The 22,789-nt window shown below is 39.2% G+C and overlaps 1 protein-coding gene across 7 annotated transcripts in view; it reads right to left on the bottom strand.

Annotated features, from left to right (window-relative positions):
- Positions 1-1,682: 1,682 nt before the first annotated feature.
- The window catches only part of AKAP6 (A-kinase anchoring protein 6), a 455,310-nt gene continuing 434,203 nt past the window's right edge, over positions 1,683-22,789 (bottom strand). For all 7 annotated transcript variants that reach the window (XM_081049114.1, XM_081049110.1, XM_081049112.1 and 4 more), the window contains 2 exons: positions 11,319-14,739; positions 1,683-5,561 (listed from right to left, as the gene is read on the bottom strand). In XM_081049114.1, coding sequence (XP_080905240.1) covers positions 11,359-14,739 — 3,381 coding nt within the window. In that variant the 3' untranslated portion in view covers positions 1,683-5,561; positions 11,319-11,358. The remainder of the gene's footprint in view (positions 5,562-11,318; positions 14,740-22,789) is intronic.

Raw genomic sequence — 22,789 nt, forward strand, 5'->3', positions numbered from 1 at the left:
CAGAGATGGGAAGACTTTTCCTGTAATGGGCCAAATAGAAATATTTTAGGCTTTGCAGGCCATATTGTCTCCATCCCAACTACTTAATTCTGCAGTAATAGTGCAAAAGCTGCCATAGACAATATGTAAACAAAGGGGTGTGGCTATGTTCCAATAAAACTTTATTCATGGACATTGAAATTTAAATTTTATCTAATTTCACATGTTAGAATATATTCTTTGATTTTTTTCAACCATTCTTAGCTCAGAAGCCAAACAAAAAGAGACAACTGTAGCTTGCTGACCCCTGCCATAGACTACTGAAGCATGAGCTATAGGAAGGAGTAAGCTGTGAACTTCAAGACATATCAAGAATGTCAGTGACTCATTCACTCTTCAGTAAAGAGTTACTATTGAACACAGCATCACCTATGTACTAGGCAAAAAAGTTTACCCTGAGTTGAATAATGAGAAAACAACTGGACACATCGAGACTGTAGGCCTGGACCCTTCAGAGATGTCAGTTATGAAAGACTAAAGAAAAAAAGAATAAACGTGCAGGGAAATTGTTGAAGACTAAAAAGACACAAAACCTAAAAGCAATGTGTCACGCGGGGTGTCATGCGGGGTCTCAGCTCCCGCTCCCCACACAAGAACGCAGGTTATGGTGAGGCCAAAAAGCAACACCCACGGAGCCATAGATAGGGGAGTCATACCACTATATTCTCGCTGGTGGCTGGGTTGGAGACACAGGAGGCAGGAGCCACACGATCCGCAACGTGCCGTCCACTTCTCTCTGCGAACCAATCTCACTTGCTAGCTGCAATCCGCCATGCTAACTGCAATCTGCGCTTGTTAGCTCAGCCACTATCTTCTTGCTAGCCCCCATTTGCTGCTAGTGTAGCCACAGCAGTTATATTAGTGGTCAACAGCTCACTGGTTACAGCTGACGGCCAACTAGCCAAAGCTGATAACCATCCAGTCACAGCTGACAGCCATTTACTACTTGAGCCAGCACCTTTCCACGTGAGACCGAGAGCCTGGAAACTGCACTCCTGACTCTGTTCCCACACAATGTGAGGTATTTGGTTCATGGATTAAAACAAAAACAACTATAAAAAAACATTATTAAGGTGTTTGGAGAATACTTTAATTAGGGTATTTGGAGAAAGTTGAATGTGGAGTATCAGATATTATTATACTGATGTTACATTTCTTGGGCGTGAGGATGGAACTATAGACTTGTAGAATAATGCCCTTTTTCCTAAGTGACATATGCTGAAGCATTTACAGATGAAGTGTTATGATTTGCAATTTAATTTCAAATGGTTCATTCACACACAAAAGTATGTGTGTGTGTGTGTGTGTGTGTGTGTGTGTGTGTGTGTGCAGAGAGAGATGAAGCAAATGTGGTAAAATAGTAACAACAAATGAATCTGACTGATGAGTATGCAAATATTTTACTACTCATTCAACTTTTATATAGGTCTGAAATTATTCAAAATAAAAATTGAAAAGACTATAGAAAAAAGGACACAGTTGTAACTTTAGTTGATTCAAGTCAGAAAATTTTGAAATATAAAGTTATAGTGCTTGAAAAATAATGTATTCAGTAAAATTCTAAAATACCAATTTCATTTGGAAATGAACATAATTTAACTTGTAAGTAATAGCTAAATCACTTCAGTCTGTTTTATTATTTTCATCTAATTTATTTCCAGGAATTACAGCATGGGTAAAACCTAAGGTGGACAAACCAAACACAACATTTCAAACTCAGCTTCTCAAAAGCCCTGAATTTAGATTGTTCTGTTGTTGTGTAAGATGCATATTTAATTAATGACCAGAGATCTGAAATATGTTTTTTTCTGTAATTAAAACTTTCAAATACAAGAAACACTTCACTTCTTCTAGTAGTCAGATCCAGATAATTCTGTATACTATTTTTGCTCACTAGGCTTTTTTAAATGTAGAGAAACTAGATAGGAAACAAAATCAATGGGTCATCATTTAATTTGGAGAAATCAATCTATTCAAGGACGTCGAAGGCACTTTCACAAGAAAAACTGTAAACCTTTGTAGGCAGAGACCATGTTTTAGTTATCTTTGTATCTCTAAGGCCAAACAGTGCCTCACACAAGTAGCCACTCAATGAATGTTTGTTGAATGACTGAATGAATAAATGAATAAATAAATGGAGGGGGACCCTCCCTGGTAAGGTTTGGATGTGATGTAAGGAAAAGATCCATGATGACTCTGGCACTGGACTGGGCCACTGAAGGAAGTAATGGATTCTTATTTATTTATTTACGTATTTATTTATTTATTTATTGAAATTTACAATAATAGAATAAACATATATCTTGAATATATTTTTAGAGAAAACTTACCACTTAAATGTTCAGATACTTTTCTACATATATGATGATGAAGACAGCTCCCCAAATTTCAAGGATTCTGTCTGTTAACATTCACTCAGGTTGAAATAGATCTGAGAATCCTGACATATGAAGGGCTGTTGAAGGAATTAAAGAACAAAAATCATAGCAGCTGGGAAAGGATGAGTAACTGGCCTCAATTATCTTGGGATACCAAAGAAAGAAGGGGTAGAAATCCTCTGAGCAGCTCATCAGGAAAGAATTAGAGCCAGTGAGCAAAATTAAAGATGGGGGAGAGGGGTCCTATGCAGAATTTAGCAACCTAAGAAATAACATTCTAACAAAGACACACGCCCAACAGTGGGACAGCTTGCCTTAACAGATAATAAACCACTGTCACTGGAAGTGTGCAGACTGAGCTGGTGTGACCATTTTCAAGGGTGACTGGGGAGGTAGTGCCTATGTAGACCAAGAGATTTGAAGCTATTCCGTCCCTTCCAACCTGGATAAACTTGGTTCAGTAAACCTGAAAGTCATTCTACAAATTCAGTGTTAATACTAAGTAGATTGTTAACAAGCAAATATTTTCAATACCTGAAGGTCTTCAATGAGCATACCACAGGTAAACAGAACAATATCACGATCTGGTTGTTCTTTGAATGTTTTACCAAGAGACGTAAACTTGGCATTAGTTACTACTCAAGAAAAATGTAGGTTGTCTCAGTATATAAAAAGATAATGTACCTCGACAGAGATCCAGAATGCTCATAGGTATTTCAAAAATATTAGGATTTGTTCTTTCTCTACATCCTGGGCCACTGTCCCTGTTATCTTCTGTTATCCTCTGAAGCCTAGCTTATTTTCTACAGCTGCCTCCTAACAAGACCTTATTTCTAATCTCTTCCCCCTGTAATCATCTTGAACACTGCAACTAGATGTTTGCCTAAAACCCCTTGCTATTCAAAAGTCTAAAATGATTCATCAATTTAGAAATATGGATGGAAAAGATTAGAAAGGGCATGAAAATACAAATAGCCATTAGAATGGTGGAATTATAGACTAGTATTTTTTAATTGTTCTTGGTGCACTAGTAATAAAGATTTAATGATAAATAAAATCAGGTGCAAAACAAAGCCTGTACATTTCCTTACTACCTAGCATGTCACACACAAAAGCTCCAACTTAACCATTTAGAAGGCCCTTCATTAAGTTTCCCAACTTACCTTTTCTCCTATACTCCTGCAATAAGCTTCACTAATTGTCTATTGTCTCACTTTCTGCTCGCATCTAGCCCGTTTCTTTCTCCTTGTCCCTCGTTGCTGCTTCTGTCTTTGTGCCTCTTTCATCACTTTGCTCTCTCCCTTACCTCGAGGACAACTAGTGGCTCTCATGTGTGTGTTCACTTCCTTGTAATGTAGGCAAGCCTCCTGAGGGAGTACATTCATCATTGCATCCCCTGCAACTAAGAATGCCTTACAGATTAAAAGTGTTAATAAACTATCAGTTGGATGAATGATTGTCATTTCTGTGACTATATGACTCCATAACATTATTTCTTTTTGAAATTTGATATCAATTGATTATACATGGTGTGGTTTTCTAATTGCATTGTATCTTTTTCTAGTTGTTTACATGTTTTAGAGTGGGTCTCTCAAAAGGAAGAGATAAATGTCATCAATATTACCTAATTCAATACTTCAACAAATTTTTATTGAATACCTACCGTGTCAGGCACTTTAGTAGGTGTTAGAACATAAATGAATAACTGCATTTAACAAGAGCAGTAAAGACCAGATGGAGTATTTCTTAGCTAATTTCTTTTACACAAAATAAATACACGTGGAATTTATAGTCTAAATGAAAATAAGAGTCAAATTTTCTACACTTTTCTACCATCTTTCTATCAAACACATTCAAAAGAATTATGTAAAAGAAACATAAGATGTACTAAGTATCCTGAAAGCCAACATGAAACCATTAATGATATGTAGAAATTTAAAAAATAAAAGGATCTATTTTTACGGGTTTAGGGGAACTGGCATTTAATCATTTGTGTTCCAAGATCTTTATAGTGATCAGAACGATTTTGAAAATTGTGAAGGCTTCATGTGTAGACTCTAGTTTAAGTAATTTTAAGCCTCTATGCAATGTAAATATTGTGGAAGCTGCTACATGTTATATATTTTCCAGAACCAGATGCAATAATTTGGTAAAGAACACAGGTAGAAGAGATCACTAATTTTCCTTTTCCCCTAATAAGCTATGTTTATTATGCCAATTTTAATTACCATGCAATCTAATGGATTTAAGGCTTATATTTTCCACATCACTAGACATCACAAACATGAAAGCATTTCATACTGTCATTATACATCAGTGTTTGTACTTGGTTATACATATATACAGAAATTATTCACACATCTTAACCTTGCTATTTCCTCCTTTCAAACCAACCTAATTTTACCGTGAAAGCAGCTTTTTAATAAATGGTATAAGAAATACAGCAAGGCACACTTTTTTAAAAAAAACTTTTTCTCATTACCACCTCAAGAAGCATAAAAAACGAAAATGTTGTACATAATTTAATAGTACAATGTCACCAGTTTATAATATACAACACCATACAGTTGTTTCTTGAAGTGCTGCATAGGTTATTATTTTTTAAATAAAAGAAATAAAATGGTGCTTTTAAAAGTTGCTTAATTTTGAAAGAAGGACCAGTGTTTCTTCTCTATGCTGCAATCAAATGAAATGTTGGCCTTTTACGTAAAATTCTATTTCAATAAACATAGGCATCCTACCATTACAAAAAAAAAAAATCAGATTGAACATGAAATTGGTCAAATACTGGCAGGGGTTCATTCCAGACAGGTGAATTTAATGGACCATCAATTTGGTGAGCTGCAGAACTTTAAAGAGCAGATGGGGAGGGGAGGAGGCAAACAGAACAGTCTTGCTGGAGAGGCGGGGCTGGTAGAGGTAGCTTGGGACAGGAACCCATGGGAGAACGAGCAGCTTCAGAGACAGTCACCTCAAGAGAACCAGTGCACACATCCAGATCACAAGGCTCATGTGGACAAACTGCATTCGGAAGCAAGGGTCATCTTGGGAGAGTTCAGTGTAACAAACGGCAGTGACGTGATGGAGCAGAGACCAGCCCAGGGTGGGAGTAGGAGGCCACCCCAGCGTTGCAGCCAGGCGTACCTACAAGAAACAAAAAAGGTACAAGAAAAGGTTTCAGAAATGTCGGTTTCATTGGCAAAACCCAGACTTTTGAGGAACCATTGAAGGCTACCATTTGGGACTACCAGCTAATATTCTGAAATAAAAGGATACATAAAATATAAAGTGATTTTAATAGCCCAAATTTCACATTATGGACACAAAATTTCAGAATCAATCAATGTGAAAAATACATTGATTAAAAAAAAAGACAAGGTGTTAAAGAAAACAAGAAAAATAATCATTTAACTTTTCCCCTGGATCTTGTCTATTCTTTTTTGGTGGGCTCAGTTTCAAACACTCAAGATAGGCTCAAATCACGATGGAAATGTGAGGCTGCCAAGAGATGCAGCAAAGTATCAATAAGCGATTCCCAGCTAGAGAACCTAGGCTCTCAGGTTTAATCCTTCCTGCAACAACTGTATGTGTGACCGTGGAATTGAACAATTCCACTATTATATAGTGGTGACATACGTGGTCTGACAATGAAATTCGCGAACTCATTCTAGAACCAGTGCTACATACCTCATTGCTGAATATCACTATGGTCACCTTCAAAGTACTCCCCTTGGGAAGCTATGCACTGACACCAGCGCCTAGTCCACCCTTCACAGCAACTTTGGAACTCTTTTTCTGGAATGGCCATCAGAGCTATCATCGTATTATCCTTAATGTCCTAAATGTCATCAAAATGTCTTCCTTTCAATATTTCCTTTACCTTTAGGTAAGGAAAGAAGTCATTAGGGGCCAGATCAGTTGAGTAGGGAGGGTATTCGAATAGTTATTTGTTTGTTAGATGAAAACTCCCTCATAGACAGTGCCGTGTGAGCTGGTGCATTGTCCTGATGCAAGAGCCATGAATTGTTGGCAAAAAGTTCAGGTCGTCTAACTTTTTCACGCAGCCTTTTCAGCATGTCCAAATAATAAACTTGGTTAGCTGTTTGTCCAGTTAGTACAAATACATAACGAATAATCCCTCTCATATCAAAAAAGGTTAGAAATGTCGTCTCAACAAGTTCGCGAACTTAATTGTCAGACCTATTCATAACATTGTGAGACTCCCAACTGTTGCAGCCCCTTGCCTATAAAAGGGTATAACTGGGGTTTCCAGGTCAAATATAAATGCATTTCATTTAAGGTATGGACAGCATTGTGCAAATGAGAATGAGTCAATTATTTCTGTACCTCAGATGGCTCAGACCCAAATTTGTTCCAAACTCAATTGGTTCTGCCTATTTCTAAGAGGCTAAAAGCAACCTGCTGAATGTGAGCAACAACTCAATTCCAGGTTAAGGCAACACAGAACGCAATTACTTTAGGTGCTCTGACCAGCTCTCAAATACAGCAGCCTTTTGCGTGCCAGGGTTTAAGCTGAGTTCGGAAGTCTGATGTCAGGTTGCTTTACTCTCCCTTTAGAACTACACGTTCTCATTCTCTCTGCCTTGCTCTTTTTCTCGCTATACTTGCAACCTGTTTGAGAGCCAGAAAGTCTTTAGCTAATATGGTTTGGCTGGAGCCACAGGAAGCTGGGAAGAGAGACAGGAACAGATGGGATGACGTTTGGAATAGTAAAATAATGCAGCAACTCAAGAAAAAGCATTGTTCAAATGCTCAGAACATGACTCATTTGTAATCTGGCCACTGAGTAGGGAATCCTTAGGTGAGGCAAATCTGGTCTCGCTAAATGCTGGTATTTAAATTCTCACTGGATATACAACTCTTTCAACTTGGTCCACTTGGAAAGGGGCAGGCCAAGTTGGCTGAAACTCAGATCTGGGGTGGTGTGGAGGGGTGGTGTGTGTGAGTGTGTGAGGCCCAATAAAACCTTCATTATTCAGCATGGTATTGCTATTCAGAAGTGCTCGATAATTAAAGAAAAACACAAAACTTCACATCCACCAGAACCTTGATTTACTAAAGTGATTTTAAAGGTAACTTTGATAATATTACACTTGTATTATTTAGTAAAAATGAATACAGTATCCCCAGGAGTAGTTTCTTAAACCTACTTGGCCAGCTTGGGGTCATCCTAAACACTTAGTGGCAATCTAATTAATAGAATGAAAATGGGTGCTGTGTACATGAGAAACGTTTGCTCTTACAGCTTTCTCAGTTTGTAAAAACTGAGCAGCAGCACCTTTTACTGTGTATGCTTGAGCATGTATAAATACAAGTAAAGGGCCTACACTCTACGGGCCACCAACTATCACATTTGCAGATCAGTAAAGTAGGAAAAGCAATGGAGCTAAAAAGTTCCAAATGAAATAATAGGCATCCTAAGTAAATACAGCCCCTCCCACACACAAAAACAAAGCTGAAAACCAGAGCAAACCAAAAGGGAAAAAATAAAAAGTACACACTGGCTGCATGTGGTGAGTTAAATTTTTATACCACAGGATTTCTCCTGCATGAAATTTAGGGTTAAATCATTCAACAAAGAGCAGAGGTTTATGATGAGGATTATGAAGAACTAACTGTCAGAATACAGCAAAAAGATTAGTGCAAAGTACATCTCGTAGGCAGGTCCTCGAAGGCACTCCAGACATACATTATGTGCTTCCTCCAAATTAGGCAGAAGTGTCTGGATCTATGCAGTTGCCTTACCTTTGATGTGATTTGCTGTAACTGACCTCTCTATTTTTGTAGAAACATGACACATAAATGAAAAGAGCGAGAAGCACAGCAGTGTGCCTGGAAATCAGTGCAAACACACACTGTGTTAGGTAATGTTTAAACTTCTCAAACAGTTTCAGTTGGGTTTTTAATTAGAACACAGTAAATGAAAAACCTTTTCAAAAACGTTTGAAAAAATAATTGATATTGTTGCAGGCTGTATTGTTATTCTAAGTTATAGCTCTTCTGGATAACATAATAATTTCATTATCTGAGATTTTATTTCTGAAAAAAACCCCAGCAAGTTGAATTTGATGAATTTTATTAACCTGATAAAAAGAGCACTCCAACTGATGGTCTTCAAATGGGTTAAAAAAGTAGAGCTTTTTCTTTAGCTCTTTTGAATCTTGTAGGAAGCACAATGACAGCAATTAAGTTTTATAGACCTGAAACCTCATATTTACCAAACAATTTTACTATGTATTCCTGACATTTAACACTGAAGTCATGTCAGCATTCTGAGATTAAATAACTTGTGCTGGTTGGTAGTATTTTAACAATATGTAAATCTTTATACCCAGGTATACATCCTAAGGACTGGTGAAAAATTTACGCATCCAGGTGTTTTGCATACATGCTACTGAAAAAACTGAATAAGACTAGTAACTATTGCTATTTAAATGGCCCTAGGCTGATAATGAGTCACTTGGGGGCGATGTGAGTTCTGCAGAAGTAAAATCTGGCTGCTTCTCCCCTTGCCTGGGATAAGGCCAAGCATTGCATTGTGGGGGCTCAACAAAATAGCGCTGACTGGCTGGCAGACGGCTGATAGTTTTACACGGTCCCTGCCTGTAAAACGCAAGGGTTACACAGATCCATCAGCACATTCACTTCCCCGAGTCTAAAGATGGAGCTGCTCATCATTTACATTCCATTTCAATTCTATGTCTACCTCAGGGAGAGAAGAAATCCTCAGTATTCAAAAGGGAGGAGTGAGTCCTGGAGGTTTCTCCAGTGCCAGGGCTTTTCAAGCTCCGGATCAGCATGACTAGTGACTTGAGGGTCACAGTCACATGATGTCATGCTCAGAGTGGTGTTGCTTTCAAGCCTTTATCCCCTTTCAGAGAACAAAAATCAGTCAGGCTCTACCAGCCCTTCTGCGGGGTTGGCAGAGTCTGCACTACAACTGGCTCTTATAGAACTTGTTTGGAAGCAGCTTATGGAATCACAGTTACTCTCCCTTAATGGTCAGTTTTATTGCATACTGATGGAGAATGTGATAATAGGACAGACATGTTTTACAGAAAATACATTTCTCTCTTTCCTACTTTTGTTCTCACTTGCAGCCAATTGTAAATAGAGTCTGAAACAGAAAACTTAGTTGAGCTATATTAGTAGGTAGGAGGCCTTTCTTCAATTTTGCATACCGAGCTTATTTTTAGGAGATATATATATATATATATATATATATATATATATGGCATAGATCCCCCCCCCCTTCATTTCTAGCAGCTCTACACAGGATCACACATTTTAATGAGCCTAGGGCACAGGTGTTGCAGGGGAAAAAAAATAATGATGTTTGCCATTCATCTTTCAAATTAAATAATGTGTTTTTAAATAGTAACTTTTTTCATAATACATTATAGGAACAACATTTATCTGTCACATTTTAAAAGATGTATTTGTAATAAATGTAAATTACTTTTAGAAAATCAGTAATTAGGCTCATCAAAAAAATAAACAATCTGCCACAAAAAAGATAATCTTTAGCATAGTTAAGTATAATAACTGTTATTTGAATAAGTTAACAAATTAGGGTAGATTGCTTCTGTAATTCATTTCCTATAGCACAAGTTTAGGTTATGGCGTGAAGCTTCTGGAGTGGGGGGCTGGAGATGGCATTTAGAACCTCATACTTTCCTGAAACACAACTCTCAAACTCTCACAGTCAAAAGCTCAGATTTTCCCTCAACTTGATTGAGAAAGTGTATTTATCACTGGGGCTTAGAAATGGGAAAGAACAGAATTTTTGTGTGCCTTTTAGAACCACATCCTCATCTCGGAATTATCCATCAATAGCTGTCTTCTTAAACAGGAAGAGTGGAATGACTTCCTTAAAAAATTTGATGGAAATCATCCTGTCACCTTCAGGCAAAATTCAAAAATTCTGTTTTTATCAAAACGCCATTAACTTGTCGGTATTCTTTCTGCATTTGCTTTCAGGGCCTGTTCTCAGTCTGTGCGTGGATAAAGACGAGCCTCCTCATTACCATCAACTTTCCCCTCCTGTTTGAATTCTCAGACTTGGCCCCCATTAGGAGTTGTGACAGCACAGCCTTCCACGGGGGAAGCAAGTGTGATGATAGTTACTTTAGACAGAAGCATAAAAGGAAGGCCCGGATCAGGAGATGCAGCCTTTCACCTAATCATTGTTCATCTTCAGGCACTGAAGGGAGCAGGAAGCTCTACGAAGTAGGGACGGTTGTCACTGCGCATGCGTTTCGATCAGAGGGTATACTTGCAGTTTGGAGAACCGTTTTCCCTCCCTCAGTGGAAGAATGTGAGGCCCTAAATTAGTCAGCTACTTCCTCAAATTTTGTATTCTTTTGCCAGAATGACGTAATAAGATAATGTCACTAAAAATGTCAGTTAGTGACTGTTTTCCCCCCTTTTGCTTCACAGTTACTTGCACTGTTGGGAGTACTTCTTCCACCTAAATGTCTTAGTCAGATAAATATTTGCCATGACCAGTCATTTTGACTAGTCTTTTCTCCTATCATGGCTTTGTTCACTCAAAGTCATATTTTAAGTATATATATACATGTACCGGGGGTGCCCCCAAAATGTATACATGTGGACACTTTAGTCAACTTTGCTCGAGCAGTGGTTCGCCATAATCAGAAGTGTCTAGTCGCTGATGGTAATCATTTTGAGCACCTCTTGTAATTGCAAAAGTCAAACGTGACTTGTATTCATCTTTTGTTATCAACATATATTGAACATTACAATTTTAATAGTTTTTTCCTTTCTTAAAATATGTATACATTTTTTGGCACCTGTGTATATACATATATATGGTAAAATGTATTAAGTGTATACTAAAAACATGAGAACTATACGTACCTTTCAATGAGATGATTTTCATGCTTGGAGGGGTTACATTCTACCTATGTGTATTTATATGTCGCTCTTCATTAAGGTTTAGAAGATTTTCTTCACAGGCTAAAGTTTTGGGGTTAGGATGCAGCACAGGCTTGTCTTCCGGCAGGGGTACCTCTGAGGAGCGCCCTGGGACTCTAGAGTTGGCTGAAGCAGCGTGATGTTCCTCTGGCATTCCAGATTCACCCGGCTTTTCTGAACTATCATTTTCACTGCCCAGACCTGAAGGAGGAGTCGATGTTGAGTTTTCTCCACAGACACTGGAAGCTTGGGACAAACCATCCCCTTCCTCGGCCATGTCAGATCCTTTCTGCGGGGAAGGACTTGAAAGAGCCACCCTGTCGGCATCATCAGCTAAGAGAGAAATGTCGCTGGATCTGGAGGAGCCTGCTCCTGCTGGGAATGGCACTGTGGCCTCACCAGGACCTGCAGGTTCATTTGCAGGAGGCTCGCTGGAGAAACTGGGCTCATCTCCATCAGGGTCATCCTCAATACAGGCCTCGAAGAAGCACTCAATGTCTTCCTTGTCTTCTAGGCCAGAGTCCGTCACGTCCAGGGGCAAAGGAGTGTTGCTCTTCTCTTCTATGTAACTGGTGACCTCCCCGCAGTCACTATCGTGAGATGAGAGAGATAAGTATGAATAAAAGTCCCCTTTTCTCAGCTGGATGGGTCGGTGAGAATGTTCCAACACTTTCTCTTTGATGTGAGTTAACGAAGTCGGAGCAGTGGCCTCATTTTCAGGTTGAGATTTACTTTTGAGGGCAGTTGAAGCCATGTCGATGATTTCTTTCACAAAGTCGTGTACTGAACAATCTTCAGCATCTTTTGGATGGAAAAAATCTGGCTCACAGTCGCAACAGGAAATGTCGCTGATAGAGGTATTTTCCTCTGTGTTATTTTTCTCAAGTGCAAGGCAGCAACCAGAAGATTTTCCAGCCATACTTGGCGCATCATTAGATGAAGATTTCAGTACATCAGAGTCCTGCCTATTGATGACTCTGGTTTCTGAAGGCAGTTCTGGGCAGGACTTCTCAGTGGGAGTAGAAGCAGCCTTTTGATTTTCAAAATGGTGGTGGTTTTGACATTTCTTTGGAAGATGTATAACAGTGTGGGGGACGCTTTCCTTTCCAATAATGTTTGAATCATCTGAGCTCTCCATAAATGCTTTACACTTACAATGCTCACTCTCTGAAACGCTTTTCCCGGTTGAACCACGATTTTCCAATTCCTTTGAAATCCCATTAAGTTTGTCCTCCTGTCTTTCTGGACTACTTTCGATATTGCCATTTTCCATGTCAGCCACATACGGATCTTTATTCACTTTGAAAATATTTGTCTTATTTTCACCCTTTGTCCCTAACTCACAGGTGAGGGATAAATTCTTACCATTTCCGTTATTTTCAGAGAAACGTTTTATGGAGCCATTTAGAAGAGCCTCACTGTTCCGGGTATCAGAAGAACCAGTCATCTCATTACTACTTAAATCCTTACTGCCTCTTATTTCATCACTGAGATTACACCTTCTCTTATCTCTTGTCAAGGAAAACTTTGGTCTAATCCAGGTCTGTAGTTCATTCTTTATATAGTCCAGCCCTGACATCAAGTTGCATTCTTCATAAATTTCATCATCTGTTCCAATACTGGAGTCATCTTCCTCATCTTTGATGCACAGCTCTTCTTCTGTCAAGGTGAGGGTAGAGCTGGAGAGGAGATCACTGTCATCTTCATCATCAGTGCAAGCAGAGGTGCAAGAGACATTGACAATCATGCTGACATTGACATCGCTTTCATCAGCCACTGAACGAGTCAGGCGTTTCCTGAATGATGCATTTGATTCCGGGATCTTGTTCTTGTGTAACACGATATCCTCTGAGCAAAGAGAGAGCTCATCACTGCTGCTGAGTTCTGTAAGAGATGCTGGCGAGTCTTCATTGATAGAAGACGCTATGTCCAATGACAGCTGGCCAGTAAAGGACATCTTTTGGGAACTGCTTTGGAGAGTGATATCGGAAATGCTTCGCTTTATCTTTTGTTCTGAGGGGCTCTGGATATTCTCCAAACGATTCAAGAGATCTAATGTCCTTTTACTCAGTTCACCAACTGAGCCACTGCTCACGCTGATGTCCCCAGAGCTGTGACAACTAAAAAGATCTTCATTGCTTTTATAGGATGTCAACCAACTTTCTAAAGAAGTGCTTCGCTGGAGGCTGTCACTGCCGTTTTTAAAGAGGCTCAATCCAAATAAATCCCCCCCTGGAGAAAGGGACTCAATAGATGAACTATGAGATAAAAGGGAGAGTTGTTTGGCGTTCTGCATGCCAGTGAATGTCTTCTCTACATCACCACTTTTATATGAATTGTGATCCATCTCATGGGATACACTTGCCAAAATCCTTTCATGGGGAGGTGTATCTGGTTGTAACTCTGTAGCCTGATGTTTAGATTTGCAGGATTTTTTATCAAAATAAAAGCCATGAAGCAGGGGATCCTCCACATGTGCTCTTTCACTTTGTGACTGTTTCATTATCATTGGTAATTTGAGTTTTGAGCCTTGGAGGTACGAGTAATCATAAAATGTAAACACATCATGCTTTCCTTGTAATTCTTCTCCCAAACAATCAGGGGTATGTTTGGTAACACTGTTTAAATCTCCAACTTTTCCATTTACACAACCCACTGGTGAAATAGATGACTGAGAGCTATTTGGAAGCTTAATGCGTTCCTCTTCATCTTTAATTTTTTGCTTTAACATGTTAACTGCATCTCCCATTTGTGGGTCCAGATGTTCCGTGTCAGGGTTACTTGGGGAACCATCTACCACATTGAGCAAGCACATTTCAGAGTTGGTAGTGGTTTCAGTGTCTCCCTCACTGACGATTCCACTCTCACTGCCTGAATTCTGGCTCATGTCTCCCCCATGGCATGGGCAGGGCTTCACCAAATTGGAACTGCCCAGAAGATCTGGCAAAGATTTAGTAGATGAAAATGAAGAGTCTTTACTGAGACTCTTAGTTAAAGCAGTAGGCTGTGGCATGCTGGTGAACTTTGGATTGTTTTTCAGGAAGGGCATGTGGTTGTCCTCATAGAGTTTCACATTGTGGAGGCTGTATACTTGGTAAATGTGTGGACTGGAGGGGGCGGTGATACTTGTGGCATATTGAGATCCCCCGGTGTCACCTGCCTCTTCCTCATAACCAGGGTCCTCACTACCTGTCTCTTCAAGTTTTAAGGAAGGCATGATAGGTCGGGGCTCTTGGTCAAGGTCATTTGAGTCTTCATTCAAACTAATTAACTTGTTACTTATATCAGTTTCATCCCATTCCAGGGCGTCCTCGCTGGTCCCATTTAGGTCCATCAAGCCAGGATCAATCACATTCAATGTCTCCTGTGTAGGAGGATGGGGAAAAAAAAAATTAGGAAACACAAGCATGAAAATTTTATCCATTCAAAATCTCTTGGAATAGACAGGAAAGAAATTTGCCCCAAGCACAGATTTGAAAGATAGCATAATTATAAGCTGTATTCCTCTGTGGAATAACATCCAAAATTATTGAAATAGGCTTTTCTATCGATGGTAATTTGTCACTAAAGGCAATAACATAGATTAAAATGTAAGACTGTTATAGTCAAATTGTAATTTATGGAATTAACCACTTCCTATTGATTCTTCCATATTTTTAACCTTGGATTGGGTGAAGATAAAACTGTCAGGTAAATGAAGAGAAAAGGACAAGAATAGCTATGGGGTCTCTTAAGGCATATTCACTATGATACTGTTTTAGTTCTGGAGTCCACCATGAGATACTGTCTGCGGCCACAGAGGGCAACCCCCTTCTTGCCTCTGTTCCTGGGTTCTCCCCTTGAAGCCGTTTTTGCCTGGGGAAACAGAATGAAGTTGTCATTCTTGGTAGAGCCATTCATGGTCCAGAGGTTCTCGCTTGCCTCACCTTTCCTCTGCCTTCCCTTTCAGGGTGATGATTCTTTAGAATTGTCCCTGCTGCCAGTTAGACCCAAGATGAGCAACACACGACTGGTCCCTCACCTACGTCTTCCAGGACCCTAAGGCTCTGGCACCGGGGCTCCAGGGCAGTCCCTTAATCACAGTTCTCTCCCTCTCTCTCTTCCTCAGTCTCTTCGACACAGATTTCACGATGGTCCCTGTTAAGTGGTTTCACTGTTGTCAGTCCTGCCCGTAGTTCGTCACAGGCAGGAATCTGCCCCTGCAGCCCACCTCCAGCCCTGGGAGAACGACTACCTGAAGACTTTCCTGACTCCCAAGGATGCAACAGTCCGGATACTTCTACGCCGCTCTCTGCCTGCACAGTTGGAATCCTTGATCTTGGCTTGGACTTCCTGGTTTTAGCCCTGTGTGGGTAGAGTTTGTGTCCCAGAATGTTCTGGGACCCGGCAGCTGGATGGGTTCCTGGGCTCTGTCCAGATACCCTCACCATCCTCACTTGTTGTCCAGCTGTTGGGATTCATGGAGAGCCAAGAGAGGATATATGGGTACCGCGGCTCTGTCAGCTCTACAACAGACAGAAACGCAAACAGAGCTTTGCAGTACAGCCTGTGCTCACGCAGGGGAGCCAGGAAGAGAGGAGTGTGGTTCTCCACTGTGCAGAGTGGCTGAGGTGCTGAAGGTGCTGTGGATCTGCGTAGCCTTGGGCCCCTCGTTGAACCTATCTGAGCACCAGTCTCCTCACAGCACTCATTAAAGGGGGCTAGCACTGTCTGTCATTCAAGATAATTCCGAGGACTAAATGAGCTAATAGTGCAAGGCTGCGGAGGTTGTCAGTATAAGGTGCCATAATTCTTAGTGACGTAGAATTGCTCGAGAGTGGCCTCAAGTCAATTCATAAAGGGTTCTCACTGCTTCCCTCCTTCTGTCCTTCTCATCAGTCCTTTCGATTTTCTCTAAAAACCATAAGGAATTCATGAAAGGGTAGGTCCAGAGAAATGTCACACAGTGTAACGGGTCCGCATATTTGCATCACAATTCAGGTATAACAGTCTGGTTGACAAACCAGCCATAATGCTTTATTCCTCGGTAGTGAGAAAAGGCTTCACCAGCAATACATCAGCAGAACTCTCTTAAGTCCTCAGTCCTTCCTGAAAGTGACACCATGTTTCCCCGAAAATAAGACTGAGTCTTATATTAATTTTTGTACCAAAAGACACATTAGGGCGTATTTTCAGAGGATGTCTTATTTTTTCATGTACAACAGTCTACATTTATTCAAATACAGTCATGTAATCTTCTTCTGGAACATCGTCATAACATACTAAATGTGTCCATCTGGCTGATGATCTTACCCGGTGCTTATTTTCGGGGAGAAAACAGGAATTAACAATACCACAGAAACCCATTAGAAGTATAAAACACCCATTAGCACTTTATTACACTGGATATGTAAGAGATTATCTGTATAGCCTGCTTAAGTTGAAAAGAGTCCAGTTACAAAGCAAACATTAATTAAGGGATATTTTTAAATTTTATAACAAATCTTTTCTGCTGCCACTGTTACAGCAGCTAATTTAGTACACCGGCAGTCACCACACTCACTTAGGTATGGAGTACATTCACTGTGATGAATTTTTATTAGAATTTCTGTTTATTCTTTGCTTGCTGATAAAAGCAGTATTAATGACTGCTTAGTATGGCTAATGAATGCTAAAATCTTCAGCTGTAGGAACAATCAATCAGTCTGATCAAATAGTATATTAATTTCAAATACTATCTTAGCTGACACTATACGCTGAGAGTGACAATAAATAATTGAACTGGTCTTGCAGAGGCGCTCTCTTTGTAACTCTCTGGTTGACTTGAACATTTAGCAGCACAGATTTTTCCATGAGAGTCCCAAACCCAGGGGCTCACACTAGATGCAGGAGTTGTGCCATCTGGGTGTGTGCCGGAAGCTTAGCCCAAGTGATGCCAGGAACTCGGACTCGCCTTCCATAACACAGTCATTTTCTGACCAAATGCTGCCTTATTGGCTTTACAAATGCAAGCAGAAGAAAGTAGAAAACTTACAGCAGGACCTAAAAGAACAAATTCCTCACTCAATAAAGTAGTTGGAGAGGAAAATTACCACAGACAATGATTACACTTTGGGATAGAATGCTATCCTTTTCCCTTCTTAATTCTCTCCTCCTGTAAATCTCTTAAATGTATTGTAATTTCTTATTTTGTGTGTGTGTGCCAATTCCAAGGAATATCAGATGAGATCCATTAGTAAACAGTTCATTTTAGACTTTTAAACCTTCAATATGAAAAAAGTGCTACTCACTCTGCCCTGATTCACTTCTTTCTGTTGTGGATTAAATTCTGTCAATATGTTCAATAAAACCTCCATTTCCTCAAGATTTAACCTCAAACATAAAACGTATCCTGGGAGCAAGAACATGGAGAAAGTTTCCAAGAAGAAGGACATTAGAATATTTATATAACTAAAAAGTTGTCTTTGAGAAAAAGATGTGTATACAGAGTACTATAACTGGTGGGAAAATTACTTGGTTGAATGCTCTCTTTGATGATAGCCCAACACAGTCAATGATACTCAAGGTAATCAAGCATTTCTGTTGTTTTTCTAGAGGCATTGGTACCTTTTCAAAAGACAAGTGTTCCTATCTTTGATAAAGTGATAAATCAAAAATGGATGAGCTGGTGAGCTCTGTGGTCAGACCCCCTGGGTTCTCAGGACATTGGGGATGGAGGGTAACACACCTCCTTTCTTATATTCCCACATAGAAAAAGAAATGGATGAAGACAAAACTCTAAGAATATCTGACTGAAGCCAAAAGGATGGTGAGTAATACATGAGGTTCCAGTAGAGAGTCTGCAATTCCAGATAATTCTGAATTAAATGAATGTGTGCAATAGTCTTTCATTCAGAAACTTGTTTCAGTAGTACACAATTTCAGCCTAAACCGAGAGCTCTACATAAATAATTATATACACTCACATCTTTAGAGATCTGCTCAAGAAACAAGTGGAATTAATGGATGCTGGTTTATTTTTATTCTTGGAAGCAGGTTATTTATAGGAACACAATATAAACAGAAAGTAACTAAAAGTGGCTGAAGAAATGAGACGATGATGATGATGAAAGAACCAAGATTTCACCTGCAGCAAGTAATACATATCCAAATTAACTTCCTTCTGTACGTATATGTCTTTAATTGAATTAGGTCTCCCAGGATTGCATTTCTAGTATTTTCTTAAATTTTCAGGTTAAATTCTGGGTTTTTATAAGAGATAAACAACACATTATCAGCTAAAGAGTGGACATGAAGGAACCTGGCATTCTATAAAACAGCTGAATAGAGACCGGATACAGCTACCTCTAGACTCCTTTAATTCCTTTAAAAACTTGTATCTTTTGAAAAATCTAAGGAATCTCAAAAAGAGCAGGATGAAATTAATGTTCCACTCAAACTTTTGGTGCTCAGGATGGGCAAAATGAGTAGGAGGTCTTGCAATTTGTGTTCCCCCTATTTATTCAAGATCCAGGAGTTTACTTGCAAAGCCCCGGGAGAAGAGATTTATCTGCAGAAAAGTAGACTACAACAAAACATACAAATAAATAAAAATGATAAAAATATAAACAGCATTAATTGTAATTAAATAAACACGTTTGTTTACCCTAAGGCTAAAAGCAGACCACATGGAAGATTGGGGGGCCAGGAGCAGGAGGGAGAAAATAATATATAGATCAGGGTGGGGAAATCAATTGAAATGAGAGATTGAAATGAGGGGAAATTCCAACCTTCATAGATTCACTCTGCTTTTTTTTGATGCAGTATTTCCCTAGCACCCACCTTCAAATGTAAAACCAAAGTGTCTGAGCGTTACATGCATTCTTATTTTCTTAAGTTAGACTTAGGTAGAAAGTTTTTTAAAACAAAGACATCAATAACCATCACAAGCAGCTAATCCTCAGAAAATAGAAAGACAACTTTTATGAGAAGTTTGTATGACTCCCGTCTCTTGTTGGGTAGAGACTAGATTCAGAGTTAGCAAGAAAAAAAAGATAGATAAAACAAGAAACAGGATAAAAAAAGCAACGATGTTGACTGTTTATCAACCATTTTGGGATTTGGGCTAGAAACTCAAACACATCCAGGTTTGAATCCTGGATGGGTCCTGGTGTCAATCCTCTCCCATGTTAGCTCTATGATCCTGGACAACTTATTTGACATTTCACGCCTCAGTTCCATCATTTATTTATCCAACATAATCATAGTACATTATGTCTACCTTAGAGATTGCTGGGAGCTTTAAATGAGAAAATGAATGTAAGTCCTATGGAGTGAGCCTGGCACAAGGCAGGGACGTGGTTACTGGCAGTGGTCAACAAATATTCCCTGTGCTGATGTGCGAGGAGGACAGTTAAATAACCATAACAACGTTTGCAATAAGACTAGTGGTTGGTTGACTCATCTCTTTAGTACAACCACATGCATGGAATTCAATGAAATAAACATCACTTAGGCTCCTTACTCACTCCTACTGCACTGTAAATGGGGTGTAGGATTGTCTTTGCATGCCTTGACTGGGCTTATTCCTCAGGAATAACCAGATGAGAAAAGACACCTGCCTAGCCCTCAGTAAGGCTCGTAGCTCAAGGACTTTCTATTTCCTGAGAACAACCTTTTTTTTTTCTTTTTTCTTTTTTTACAAAGGCAAGTCCATTGTCTGTGAAATTCTATCACAACTGACACATTACAGCAATCAAATACTGCTCACTATCTATCAGATTGACAATAATGTTAAAGTAACTTGTCTCAGCTCAGAAAACCCTTTGAAAGTCTATCTCACACTAATGATCAAAAACTGTTCTAGTGAATGCTCTTTTTCAATAATGAAGCTGATCAGAAACTCAAAACAGACAAGTATAATAAAACCCCAAGTTATCTCACAAATATCGCTAAAATGCTTACCAACATGGACATATTTTCTAGTCTCGATTACACAGATATTTTTAAATAGTTGAAAGTAAAAAATCTCGTTAGATGTTGTTTTAAAGTAAGTTTAACATATTAAAAATTGCCTTGGTTCTCAACAGGGACCAGAGACAAAGAGAGTCCAATATTGGGAAGCAGGGGTTTTCCTCCCAAATATGTACTCCCTGGGGCTCTTTCTGTACCATTTCCACTAGAGCCTCAGCACCTAAGACAGCGACTGGCAGAGAGTAGCTTCTCAAAAAATCCTAATGGAGTGAACTGAAGGAATACAAAACTTGTGCATGGTCTCATGAACTGCTGAAGGGATCTGGGGAAGATTCCTGATATTAAACTCTGCCATGGCAAAACCACCTGGAGAATTTCTGACTTTCTAGCTGGTGCCACCTCTCAGTTATAAAAGCTAGTAGCCTCAAAAATATTGTGCTTACTGAAAGAAGCCTGACACAAAAAGTCATATACATTTGATTCTCGAACATTATGGGGGTTAGGGGCACTGACCCCTGTGCCGTCAAAAATCTGTGTGTAACTTTTGACTCCCCCAAATCTTAACTACTAATAGCCTATTGTTGACTGGTACTTACGGATAACATAAACAACAGTGAATTAACACTTATTTTCTATATGTATTACACATTGTATTCTTACAATAAAGTAAGTTAGAAGAAAAAATGTTATTAACAAAATTGTAAGAAAGAAAAAATACACTTACAGTATTTTGTTTTTAAATCCACATATAAGTGGACCCATGCAGTTCAAACATGTGTTGTTCAAGGGTCAACCATATTGTATGGCTCCATTTTTATGAAATATCCAGATGAGATAAATTCACAGAGACAGAAGGAAAATTGGTGGTCTCCAGGAGACTGGGGAAGAGGAGAATAAGGGATCAACTGCTTAATAGGTGTGGAGTTTCCTTTTGGGGTTTTAGATGTTTTAGAACTAGATAGAGGTGATAGTTTTACTACATTGTGAATGTACTAAATGCCACTAAATTGCTCACTTTAAAGTGATTAGTTTTCTTATGTTAATTTTGTATCAATTGAAAAAAAAAGTTAACAGGAGTCCTCAGTGCTGTTGAATTTCGGAGCATGTAACACCATCAAACATAACAGGACTTCATCGCTCTACTGATGACCTTGTTTAATAAAAGTATTACAGTCAATAATATTTCTGAATTCATTTATATCACTGTGCATATATTATCAATACAGATCATTTCTTTTATTACAGGCTTCTTTGTTAAGTCTGCATGCATGCTCATCATTCTCAGAAATGCTGAAGGAAAGAACATACTATGTATAGTACTTCTCTTAGCTCAGCTTCACTCATTTTGATGTGCAGTCTCTTTTGAGGAGAAAGAAGTGTGATTAATAGAGCCCTTATTTGTTGAACCCTCTGGCAGAATCACCAGGGGCCTTCTAGGAGCCCAATCCAACTGAATCTCCTTGGGCTTTATTTCACTTGATCCCTGTTTGGCATTTGACTCCATTTTTCTTGAAATTTTCTCTTCCTTTGATTACCCTGATGCCAAGCCTCCTTACAAAAACCCCTTCAGCTGAGTGTTCAATGAAAGTATTCCCACAGTTCTTTCTGCTTTGCCTCTTTTCACTCTACAGACTCCTCTGCCATGGGTTTAGCCACATGAGGTCTGGGTATCTATTATTTTGAAGGGTAGGTATATAGGCTACATTGAGGAGAAAAGAATTAGAGAAAGTGTTGGAGAAGGGAGCATTGCAAAAAGAGGGAACAGTAAGAAGCAAAGATAAATGGGATAGAGCCTGTGGGTACCTTCAAAGGAGGGATGAATGACCAGCAAAGGAAGCCCAGGAAAAACTAGGGAGAACTGGCATAATATTCTGGGAGTTGAGAGAAGGACTTTTAAAGTAGTGGATGGTAAAGAGTGTTATAGTCAGAGAAGATGAGAAGAATGGGAGATGAGGGAAAGCCACTGAATTAGCAAGAAGAAAGTCATCTTTAACCAAAGAAGCTGGTGGGTGAGGAAATGAGACAGGATGTGCTCGAGAGTAGCCTGAAGGAATTGGGTTCCACAGTAAAACTGCTGTTGAACTTGGGTGCCTGGTCCTTACCAGGTGCTATTCATCACCTTTCTAATCTTCCAGCACCAGTCTTGGAAGGAGAACAGAAGTGGAGACACTATGGAGACCACAGAATGTATAGCAAACCCTTCAATTGCTCTAATGCCTGTTCCCTCAACTCTAGACACAGTAGCCCATCCTGACTCTATATCTATTTAAAACAACAACGACCAATCCTGTTTAATATTTTTAAATTTGATTTTGTGTGTGAAGAATAGGTTTGCCAAGAACTTTAAGTTTCTATTGTATAAATTTTAAGCTTCTAATATAAACAGGATGATTGTGAGGCTGTAGGAAGGAATTCCATCGAAGAAGAAGGATACACAAAATATAAGCACTTCTTTCTTCCCTTTCTATAACTTCAGTGTCACT

Source organism: Rhinolophus hipposideros (assembly GCF_964194185.1).
Source record: "Rhinolophus hipposideros genome assembly, chromosome: 5".
Classification (NCBI taxonomy): Eukaryota; Metazoa; Chordata; class Mammalia; order Chiroptera; family Rhinolophidae; genus Rhinolophus; species Rhinolophus hipposideros.